This window comes from Papio anubis, chromosome 7 (genome assembly GCF_008728515.1).
Source record: "Papio anubis isolate 15944 chromosome 7, Panubis1.0, whole genome shotgun sequence".
In the NCBI taxonomy this organism is placed as follows: Eukaryota; Metazoa; Chordata; class Mammalia; order Primates; family Cercopithecidae; genus Papio; species Papio anubis.
Genome location: NC_044982.1, coordinates 86,827,684 through 86,840,175, shown reverse-complemented (window position 1 = coordinate 86,840,175; position 12,492 = coordinate 86,827,684). Strand labels below are relative to the sequence as shown.

At 35.8% G+C, this 12,492-nt stretch overlaps 1 protein-coding gene across 1 annotated transcript; it reads right to left on the bottom strand.

The window, feature by feature from the left end:
* Window positions 1–254: 254 nt before the first annotated feature.
* Window positions 255–5,108, bottom strand: LOC103886092 (olfactory receptor 4K15-like). The gene has a single exon (XM_021940934.2). The coding sequence runs from the start codon at window positions 1,398–1,400 to the stop codon at window positions 477–479; it is 924 nt and encodes a 307-aa protein (XP_021796626.2). The 5' UTR covers window positions 1,401–5,108; the 3' UTR covers window positions 255–476.
* Window positions 5,109–12,492: the final 7,384 nt, after the last annotated feature.

The following is a 12,492-nucleotide window of genomic DNA, read 5'->3' as shown; positions in this document are numbered from 1 at the left end:
AGTAGATGAGACCACTCAGATATCATTAGCACCCTCTCTAGCTAAGTTAGAATTAGGATGGATATATCATGTATTTTTTAAAATAGGAATAATGATAACTAGCTCAAAGTGGTTTCATAAGTAATGCATAATCTAAGTAAAAAGCTTTACACAGTATTGAAAACATAGGTACTGTTTAATAAATTATGGCAATTATTTTTATAATTGTTATTGCTATCATCTGATAATTTTTTAACATATACAAAGAAATATTGAAGCAGAATTATTGTTTTGTCCAGCTGGTAAGAATCTAAATGTTAGGTTCATAAACATATTTTTATAATGGAAAAACCAAACATCTGGACTACTAATAGCTTACAGATATGAATAAGTAATATCCAAAGTTCTGTTTACAGTTCAAAATGCAGTCAAACTGGGGTGCACACAGTGAATTTTCTGATTACATATCTAAAAATTTCTGATTGCATATCTAAAATTCAGTGCAAATGCTGATTTAACAGTCTCTTTATGGCATTCTTAATCTCTTTATTTCTCAGTGTGTAAATGGCTGGATTCAGGAGAGGTGTGATTACTGTGTAAAACACTGCAAGAAACTTGTCCACCCAAGTGATACTGAGTGGCCACAGATAGATAAAGATGCAGGGTCCAAAAAACAGCACCACCACTGTGATGTGGGAAGTACAGGTAGAGAGTGCCTTGGATGCCCCATCTTTAGAGTGAAGGCGCAGACTTAATAAGATATAGGTATAGGAAATCAGCAAGAGAATGAAGCAACTTGTTGCCAAAGTCCCACTGTCGGCATTTATCACTGTTCCCAAAGTACGAGTATCCATGCAGGCTAGTTTGATCACCAAAGGTATATCACAGAAAAAGCTATCTACTACTCTGGGTCCACAGAAGGGCAGATCCAAAATCATTGCCAGTTGGCTCATGGCATGCACAAAGCCAATGATCCATGATATCAAAACTAGCCAGATGCACTTTTTTCTGTCCATGGTGCTGGAGTAATGGAGTGGCTTGCAGATGGCCACATAACGGTCGTAGGCCATTGTCACGAGAAGCACCATCTCACCCCCTCCAAAGAAATGCACATAGAGGATCTGACTCATGCAGCCTGCAAAGGAAATGGTCTTATTTTCCTTTAAAAAGTCCATGGTTAATTTAGGGGTGGTTACTGAGGAAAGGCAACAGTCAACAAATGAGAGGCTGGCTAAGAGAAAGTACATGGGGGAATGGAGACGGAGATCAGTGATGATGAGCAGCACAACAAAGAGGTTACCCACAACAGTCATCAGGTAGAGTACAGAAAATGGCAGAAAGAGGAGTGTCTGCAACTCCCTTGACTCACAAAGTCCCTGAAACGTAAACTCAGACATGGTAGACTGGTTTGCTTCTTCCATTTAGTGCAGTATGTTCTAATGGACCTAAAGAAAAAGAGATGAACTAAGCACTTCTAGAATACAAAGAACTTAAAAAGACATTAATGTCAGGTACTAGTGAGCAGATCAATATGTCTCATGTACAAAACTGAAATCTTAGCATTGTGCTAAATTGAAAACAAATGTTTCTTGAATTTAGATGTGTGCACAGCCTTGTGACTAAGAAGGGAAACTAACTAGGTGTAGAAGGGTAGGCCAAAAACTTTACACATTAGAAGTACAGCTCTTATAGGTATCAAAAATGAATTATCTGACTAAAAATATCAGCAGTAAATGTTCTTAATAAAAAATTTCTTTAAGCTTTGAGTATACCTTTCCTTCAGGGAATCAGAGAGACTTGTCTTCAGTGCATAGCTCTAAAATAAAGCTACTTGGAGGTTCTTTATTTTACTAGGGTGAAACCAGGGCAATAAACTAAAGCTACATTTATGGTAAAAACACACACACTTCTCAGAAACAAATGTATTGCTAAGTGCATATGTATGTGCACACTGAATTGAACCAGTCTGTTACAAACCATAGGAAAAACTGTCTAACAGATAACTTGAGAAATGATATTTATGTTCCAATAAACACCGCAGGTGTTGACTATATATTTATAGCATTATATACTTCCTTGCATTTTGAATTTCCTGATGAGAAGTTATTTCTGCAAAATTATATATGAGTAATGCCACTTATTGCCATGCATTGACTGGCACTTGACTCTCACTGATAAGAGAGATTAATTTTTTAAGATTAGCTTAAATGAGGGATATGTGAAAGCTACTTTTAGTCTTGACTGTCCTTCATGACAGAAAATATAAAATACAAGTTCGTGTGTATTTAAAGTATCTATCTATAATTTAAATTGACATCTGTGGAGATATTCACATTTTCCACAAGGCAGAAATCAAAGTCCTTTTTTCCAATTAATTCCTCTATCCCTCCCTTCTTTCCTCTCTTTTTTCTTGGACCCTCTCTCCTTTCCTTCTTTTACCCTTTCTTCCTTTCTTCTTTTCTCCCTTTCTTTCTTCCTTTGTCATTTTTTGTCTCCTCCTCTCTACTTTTTCCTTTACCTTTTTCAGACTGTAAACTGGATAATTAAAATTGACTGATAAGCACATATTATGTATCACATGATATGTACACACATATTATGTCCGTGTTAAGCACTTTATAAACATTATATTTCAATACTCGTAGCTTTTATTGTAATTTTCCAGATGTGAAAACTTGATTTCTCCAAGTCATGAAGCTAGAATGTAGCAAATCTCGAATACAGGCTGAGGTCTCTTTGACTCTAAAGCATCCAATATAACTTTCCTACTAGAAATGGCTTTCTGACAGGAATCCTAATTTTGAGAAGATTAAGAAAATTAATCAGATTTGTGAAATAAGACATTTTGCTTTATGAAGAGGTAATCCAGACAAATAAATGTGAATGGTCAATAAAAATAGGAAACAAGTTTGTTTTTATTTAAACCATTTCAATGTCATTGTTTGTCTTCAAATTGGACTGTACTTCACCCTGTTCATGTGAGTGACTGAGTTTTTCTGTGTTTGTTATTTTTGTCACATGAGAGAACAGCCAAAATCTCCCCCAAATTAAAAAAATGTCAGGGCAAGTTGAATAGCCTGTGCAAACCATTCTTCCCAAACCTGGGCATTTGGGAATTTCTGAGACTGTAAAAAGACTCTGCTTTTAGTGTTTGAAACTCTGTTGGAAGAGTCCCAGGCATTAGTTGGGAGAAAAAAAGCCTATAATATTTTCAGTAAGCACATCAACTAAATAACAGAATACTAAGATCCATATGGTGGTATGGAAAAATGCTATAGAAAACAGAAAAATAGTTTTAAATTAGTGGATGAGATGAAGTAAAAGTTCAAAAATCGGGTAGCTTGTGATATACTTACCCTCTAAGAATCACCTCTGAAATAAGATCCTTCTTGACTGATAAGGCTTACTCAAGATTCTGTCCTAAGTTTGAAATGAAGTCCAACTTATTTTCTGTAGTGACCAGTGTCGGTGACAGTGTATCCACCTCAGTGTGGCATATATACACTGTAAAGAGTAGTCTCTAGGTTGGAAACTTTCCAACTCTGTGTTTTAGACAGAGCCAAGTGTTTGGGAAGACTTTTGCTTTCCTCAGGGATCCTTAGCTTCCAACTTTCCCTGAATTGAAGACATTGTGTAATACTGAACACTTTTCAATGCTAGGTTCAAGTTAGAACAGTTAAATACAACTAAAAATTTAAGATTAGAAAGTTTAATCTAAAGATAAAAGTGTTGGCCATGAGGTGAAGACATCAGATCCCTTGTGCATTGATGGTGGCACTGTAGAGTGGTATAGGAACTAGAGAAAACAGCATGGAATTTCCTCAGAAAACTAAATATAGAACTACTCTATGACATAGTAATCCCACCGCTGGATATATAGCCAAAGGAGATGAAATCAATACGTCAAAGATATATCTACACTCCCATGTTCATTACAGAATTATTCACGATAGCCAAGATATGAAAACTACCCAAGTGTCCATGGACAGATGAATCAATTAGAAATATGGTATATACATATAATGGGGTATTTTTCCACCTTAAGAAGAAAGGAAATGCTGTCATTTGCAACAACATGGATGAACCTTAAGGCCATTATACAGTGTGAAATGAGCCAGTCATAGTAAGACAAATACTGCATGATTCTACCTGTATCCGATATCTAAAATAGTAAAACTCATAGAAGCAGAGAATACAATACTGGTTTCCAGGGGTTGGGGAAGTGGGAGAATAGGGAAGTATCTGATGGGTATAAAGACTCAATTGAATAAGGTCCAGAGATATGCTGTATGACAAAGTGCCTATAGTTAACCACATGGTATTGCACACTTCAAAATCTGTTCAGAGGGTAGTTCTCATGTTAAGTGTTTCTACGAAACCAAGAAACAAAACTCAAAAGAATAAAAATAAACACCCCAAACACAAGAAACCACACACAAGCAAAGACAAGACACAAGGAAACTTCGGAGGCACAGGATACATCTATTGTTTTGATTGTGGTGATGATATCATAGGTGTTTGCATATGTCCAAACTCATCAAAATTTAAATATATGCAGCTCTTGTACATCGATTAAAACTGAATAAATCTGTTAAAGTAAAATGGTTCTATTATTCTGTTCATTAGAAGGATATAAAGCTCTTCTGTTTGGCCTGAATCTACCATGTCATAAAATTGAAATAAGATAGTAAATTCCAGTGCCAACAGAAGTTAGATGAGTTATGTGAATGGGAAGGTGACAGCTAGCTCAACAATGGCACTTCATCACTGAGCTCATGACTTAAGGGTGTACATGAACTTCTGCTTCTTTTTTAGTGATGAGATTTAAATAATTTAGGTCTCATTATTTTCAGGGTTTCTTTGAGCAGGGTTCTGAAAATTAGCAATTTGAGTATAAAACCAGATTATGAACATTTTGTAAGTGATAATTCACAACTTTATTAAAGAAATAAGATATTGGGTGCAGCACGCCAACATGGCACAGGTATACATATGTAACAAACCTGCACGTTATCCACATGTACCCTAGAACTTAAAGTATAATTAAAAAAAAAAAGAAAAAAGAAAGCTGGTATATGTACAGCAAAGTTTATACTACAAATTATTCAGAAATACTAACCTTTGCATCTAAAATATTTAGAGTTGTTTCAATTTGTAAAAAAAAAAAAAAAAAAAAAAAAGAAATAAGATATTCATATATTCTAATTTAATGATTTAAACAATTCATTAGATACGTTTGGAGAAAATATTGAAGGCCTCTTTGTCTCGCCTCACCCTTATCCACTCTTGGATCTAACAACTACTAAGCTTGGAGTGCATCCTTCTATTACTGTTTGTATCAGTAGTGAGAAGTATACATACTAACATATATCAGTGGTGATTTTTCTTTATCCTTTTTTTGGTTGATATTTTTAATTAATTAGATCTGAAAAGCTATGCTGATTAAGTCCTCATTTGTTTCCTTTATCCTTCCCTTGCTATTCCTTATCCACCCCCCCTCCTTTACTTTATCTCTCTCTCTCCCTCCCAGTCTTTTGTTTATCCCTTCCATTTCCAGGTCTCAAATCATTTAAATGAATTTATTTGCTCTACCAGCCATTACATGATCTGAGGTCTAGAGACCATAATTATCCTAGTCAGAGACATAAAGATTCAATGCTTATTCACTTGCTGGGATACTCCAAAACACTTTCCAGTACTATCTCATTTAATCATGATAACATGTAGACTCATTTACAGATGAGAAAACAGGATAAAAGAGGCTAGGTGACTTGTCCATGGCACACTGCTACTAAATGAGAGGCCTGGGGAAGAATGTTGGTTTCCACGAGAGCTGGAGGGAGTACATGATTTGTATGAATCTTAACACAATAAAACTTTTTAATGCAATAAATGAATTCCTTTCATTTTGTGTTTTGCAATTTATAACTTAATATTTGCTCATTTTTATTAAAGTATAATTTACATGTAATAAAACTAAAGCCTTTCAGTATATAGTTCTGCAGTTACACATAGATGCTTAGGTAAGCATCATACCATCAGAGTATGCGAGAATGCGATAGTCTTATTACATCCCCAATTTTCCTTGTAGTCAATCACCACCATATCCCTGACTTAGGCAACCAATGATCTGTTTTATCTTTCTGTAAGTTTGCCTTTCCTCTTTTGAAATTTTATCTTGATTGTATATATTTAAGGTGTACAATATGATGTTTGTATATGTATAGTGAAATGATTGCTATAGTCAAACAAATTAACATATCTGTCACCTTACGAAGATACCTTTTTATGGTAAAAGCACCTATAATTTTCTCTTAGGAAATTTTCAGTATGTAATAGTATGTTATTAACTATAGTCCTCATGTGGTACATCTCTAGATTTATTCATCCTACTGTCCTACAAATTTGTAACCTTTGACCTACTTCTCCCTATTTCCTTCCTCTCCCTCCTTCCAATAACTACAGTTCTGCTCTCTTCCTATTTATTCAGTTTTTTTTTTCTTTTACATTTCACATATAAGTGAGATCATACAGTAATTTTCTTTTTGTGTCTGGCTTATGTCATTTGGCATAATGTCTTCAAGTTTCATCCACGTTGTCAAAAATGACAGTATATTTTTCTTTTTGAAATGAAATAGTATTCTTTGGGTACTTTTGATTTGCATTTCCAGAATGATACAATATGTTCCTTTCGAGTCTGGGTTTCCTCACTCTGCACTTGAGATTTATAAATGTTGTTGCATGTATTAGCAGTGACTTTCTGTCTTTTAAAAAATTATACATAAGAACTATATATATTTGTGGAATACATGTGCTATTTTAATACATGCATACAGTGTGTAATGATCAAATCAGGGTAATTGGGATCCATCACCTCAAACATTTATGATTTGTTTGTGCTGGGAACATTCCAACTCTTCTCCTCTAGCTATTTGTGAATATACTATAAATTATTGTTAACTATTGTCACCCTACTCTGCCATTGAAAACTAGAATACATTCCTGTTATCTACCTGTATTTTTGTGCCCCATTAACTGATTTCTCTTCATCCTCTTCCTGCTGCTACCCCTCCCAGTCTCTGGTAACCACCATTCTATTCACTACCTCTAGGAGATCAAATGTTTAAGCCACAAATATGAGTGAGTGGTAGTATTTCATTACATTCATATGACGCAAATATTTATTATGTACTCACCACTTTAGGATATTCGGGTTATATCAAATTTTTAGGGATTAGGAATAAAACTCTATGAGCATTCATGTACTTAATGGTACTCAAGTTTTCATCTCACCTAGTTAAATACCTAAGAATAGGCTTGCTGGGTCGAACAGTTTAGTATATATTGAATGATGTAAGTCTTCTTAAGAATTATATGCAAAAGGATGAGATAGTCAATGTCCATGTGAAAATATGCTTAAAAGCATATTGATCAGGGTGCTGCAGATTGTACAAAAGCCCATGCTGGCTTTCTCACCCTCACTACTTTCCTTGAAATGTGTCACTAATATTGTATGTTGATTTATAAATGACATAGTATTAGTAATACTATACAATTGAATTAATATTAATAGCCAGAGAAAGAATACTGTGGTAATTAATTTAATGAGAATGAGGTGTTCAGTGTGGGAAAGGTAAATCTTCAGGTTCTAAGTGTTGATTTTTACCATCAAATACTTCAAGACGGAACATTTCCTAAAGAGAAAGTAAAAATATGTGGAGGTCAAAAAGAAAAATCAGAAAATCTGAATATACCTCACATGTCAGGAGCTTTCACTCACAGTGTCTGATCTAATTTTCACAATAAACCCATAAAATGAATCTTGTTGAGAAGTTGTATCTCTGTGAGTGTAGTTTGCTGGGAGTCACAGAGCTGGGAAGCAGCAGGACTGGATCCACATCCAAGGTCCTCTGACTCCTGTTGTGCCATTCTGACACCCTGTTACGTTTTAAAGGCTTAGTTTCATTTTCATGACAAATAATTTCTGGAGTATTTTGGAGGCTTCCTCTATGTGGTTCATTCAGGATTTTCCTAACATAAAGGGTTAGCAAACAATACTGTTAGCAACCAAATTCCTGTTTAGAGAATGACGGATTATGATATGAGAATAGGTCTTCCTGAGTTGTAATCCTTGGGAGCTTTGGGACTGTGTGGAAGATATCCCATTTGGTGCTGAAAGGTCCTTTGCTCTGGAGAGTCCAGAATTCCCAGGAATTCGCTGAGAAGAAACCTTCAATATTTCCAGAAATTTTACAAAACTTCCAGAATATCCCAGTGAGTATATACAAAAAGTTCATATTAAACCCTTCTTAAATTTGGTTTGAATGTGAAGGAGTAAGATAAGTAAGGGAGACATTAAGAAATTATTATAGAGTGTAAGATATATCTTAGTTTGGAATCATCATCATCTATCATCAGATTCTTTTTTATAAGTAAAGCAGATTCCAATATCTAACTAGGGCCTGAAATATACTCAGAACCCAGTGAAACAAACAATACAGTCTCTGAACAGTGTTAATATAGTGTAGAATATGCTTACTGTGGAGAGTGGCTTCTGAGGTGGGCAACTGTAGAACTCTGCGTTGTTGGTAAGCATGGCTTAGGGACAGACCACTCATGCCTTGTTTCTGGGGACTTCTTATCTGAGTTTTCCTAGATTAGGAGCATCATCTGATAGACTTTTCTCAAATCAGAAGCAAAGATACAAGGTGAATCAATTACAACTATTCTAGTGATGGACATATACTTGAATTTTAAAGTATCCTTTGGTTCATTTGATTTGTTTGTGTAGTGGTAAAGAAAATCCTACTTAATTTTGATCAATAGCTATAGATTTTTTTATTATTATACTTTAAGTTCTGGGATACATGTGCAGAACGTGCAGGGTTGTTACATAGGTATACATGTGCCATGGTGGTTTGCTGCACTTATCAACCTGTCATCTAGGTTTTAAGCCCTGTAGGCATTAGGTATTTGTCCTAATGCTCTCCTTCCCCTTTCCCCCCACCCTGTGATAGGCCTCAGTGTGTGACGTTCCCCTCCCTGTGTTCACGTGTTCTCATTGTTCAACTCCCACTTATAAGTTAGAACATGCGGTGTTTGGTTTTCTGTTGCTGTGTTAGTTTGCTGAGAATGATGGTTTCCAGCTTCATCCATGTCCCTGCAAAGGACATGAGCTCATTCTTTTTTATGGCTGCATAGTATTCCATGGTGTATATGTGCCACATTTTCTTTATCCAGTCTATCATTAATGGGCATTTAGGTTGGTTCCAAGTCTTTGCTATTGTAAGTGGTGCTGCAATAAACATATATGTGCATGTGTCTTTATAGTAAAATGATTTATAATCCTTTGGATATATGTCCAGTAATGGGATTGCTGGATGAAATGATATTTCTGGTTCTAGATCCTTGAGGAATCACCACACTATCTTCCACAATGGTTGAACTAATTTACACTCCCACCAACAGTGTAAAAGTGTTCCTGTTTCTCCACATCCTTTCCAGCATCTATTGTTTCCTGACTTTTTAATGATTGCCATTCTAACTCATGTGAGATGCTATCTCATTGTGGTTTTGATTTGCATTTCTCTAATGATCAGTGATGATGAACTTTATTTCACATGTTTGTTGGCTGTATAAATGTCTTCTTTTGAGAAGTGTCTGTTCATATCCTTTTCCCACTTTTTGATGGGGTTGCTTTTTTCTTGTAAATTTGTTTCAGTTCCTTGCAGATTCTTGATATTAGCCCTTTGTCAGATGGATTGCAAAAATTTTCTCCCATTCTGTAGGTTGCCTGTTCACTCTGATGATAGTTTCTTTTGTTGTGCAGAAGCTCTTTAGTTTAATTAGATCTCATTTGTCAATTCTGGCTTTTGTTGCATTGCTTTTGGTGTTTTAGTCAGGAAATCTTTGCCCATGCCTATGTCCTGAACGGTATTGCCTAGGTTTTCTTCTAAGGTTTTTAATGGTTTTACGTTTTACATTTAAGTCTTTAATCCATCTTGAATTAATTTTTGTGTAAGGTGTAAGGAAGGGGTCCAGTTTCATTTTTCTGCATATGGTTAGCCAGTTTTCCCAGCACCATTTATTAAATAGGGAATCCTTTCCCCATTGCTTGTTTTTGTCAGGTTTGTTGAAGATCAGATGGTTGTAGATGTGTGGTGTTATTTCCAAAGCCTCTGTTCTGTTCCATTGGTCTATATATCTGTTTTGGTACAAGTACCATGCTGTTTTTGTTTACTGCAGCCTTGTAGTATAGTTTGAAGTCAGGTAGCTTGATGCCTGCAGCTTTGTTCTTTTTGCATAGGATTGTCGTTGCTATATGGGCTCTTCTTTTGTTCCATATGAAATTTAAAATAGTTTTTTTCTAATTCTGTGAAGAAAGTCAGTGGTAGCTTAATGGGGATGGCATTGAATCTACAAATTACTTTGGGCAGTATGGCCATTTTCATGACACTGATTCTTCCTATTCACGAGTATGGAATGTTTTTCCATTTGTTTATACACTCCCTTTTTTAAAAAAATTTATTTTTTTGAGACAGAGTCTCGCTCTTTCACTCAGGCTGGAGTACAGTGGCATGATGTCGGTTCAGTGCAACCTATGCCTCCCAGGTTCAAGTGATTCTCCTGCCTCAGACTCTCGAGTAGTTGGGACAACAGGCACATGCCACCACACCCAGATACATTTTGTATTTTTAGTAGAGATAGGTTTTCACCATGTTGGCCAGGATGGTCTCGATCTCTTGACCTCATGATCTGCCTGCCTCGGCCTCCCAAAGTACTGGGATTACAGGTGTGAGCCACCACGCCTGGCTATCTTCTCTTATTTGTTTGAGTAGTGGTTTGTAGTTCTCCTTGAAGAGGTCCTTCACATTCCTTGTGAGTTGTATTCCTAGATATTTTATTCTCTTTGTAGCAATTGTGAATGGGAGTTCACTCATGAGTTGGCTCTGTGTTTGCCTATTATTGGGGTATAGGAATGCTTGAGATTTTTGCACATTGATTTTGTATCCTGAGACTTTACTTGCTTATCAGCTTAAGGAGTTTTTGGGCTGAGATGATGGGATTTTCTAAATATACAATCATGTCATCTGCAAACAGACAATTTGACTTCCTCTCTTTTTATTTGAATATGCTGTATTTCTTTCTCTTGCCTGATTGCCCTGGCCAGAACATCCAGTAGTATGTTGAATAGGAGTGGTGAGAGAGGGCATCTTTGTCTTATGCCAGTTTTCAAAGGGAATTCTTCCAGCTTTTGTCCATTCAGTATGATATTGGCTATGAGTTTGTTATAAATAGCTCTTATTATTTTTTGATATGTTCCATCAATGCCTAGTTTATTTAGTGTTTTTAGCATGAAGGGTTGTTGAATTTTATTAAAGGCCTTTTCTGCATCTATTGAGATAATCATGTAGTTTTTGTCATTGGTTCTGTTTATATGATGGATTACATTTATTGATTTGCGTATGTTGAACCAGCCTCACATCCCAGGGATGAAGATGACTTGATTGTGGTGGATAAGCTTTGTGATGTGCTGCTGGATTCAGTTTGCCAGTAGTTTATTGAGGATTTTTGCATCGATGTTCATCAGGGGTATTGGCCTAACATTTTCTTTTTTTGTTGTGTCTCTGCCAGGTTTTGGTATCAGGATGATGCTGGCCTCATAAATGAGTTAGGGAGGATTCCCTCCTTTTCTATTGTTTGGAATAGTTTCAGAAGGGATGGTACCAGCCCCTCTTTGCACCTCTGGTAGAATTCAGCTGTGATTCCACCTGTCCCTGGGCTTTTATTGGTTGGTAGGCTGTTAATTACTGCATCCATTTCAGAACTTGTTATTGGTCTATTTTGGGATTTGACTTCTTCCTGGTTTAGTCTTGGGAGGGTGTATATATCCAGGAATTTATCCATTTCTTCTATATTTTCTAGTTTATTTGCATAGAGGTGTTTATAGTATTCTCTGATGGTAGTTTGTGTTTCTGTAGGATCAGTGGTGATATCCCCTTTATCATTTTTTATTGTGTCCATTTGATTCTTCTCTCTCTTCTTCATTAGTCTAGCTAGTGGTCTATTTTGTTAACTTTTTCTAAAAACCACCTCCTGGATTCTTTGATTTTTTAAAGGATTTTTTGTGTCTCTGTCTCTTCAGTTTTGCTCTGATCTTACTTATTTCTTGTCTACTGCTAGCTTTTGAATTTGTTTGCTTTTGCTTCTCTAGTGCTTTTAATTGTGATGTTAGGGTGTTGATTTTAGATCTTTCCCACTTTTTCCTGTGGGCATTTAGTGCTATAAATTTTCCTCTAAACACTGCTTTAGCTGTGTTCCAGATATTCTGGTATGTTGTTTCTTTGTTCTCATTGGTTTCAAATAACTTATTTATTTATGCCCTAATTTCATTATTTACCCAGTAGTTATTCAGGAGCTGGTTGTTCAGTTGCCATGTAGCTGTGCAGTTTTGAGTGAGTTTCTTAATCCTGAGTTCTAATTTGATTGCACTATGGTCTGAGAGACAGTTTG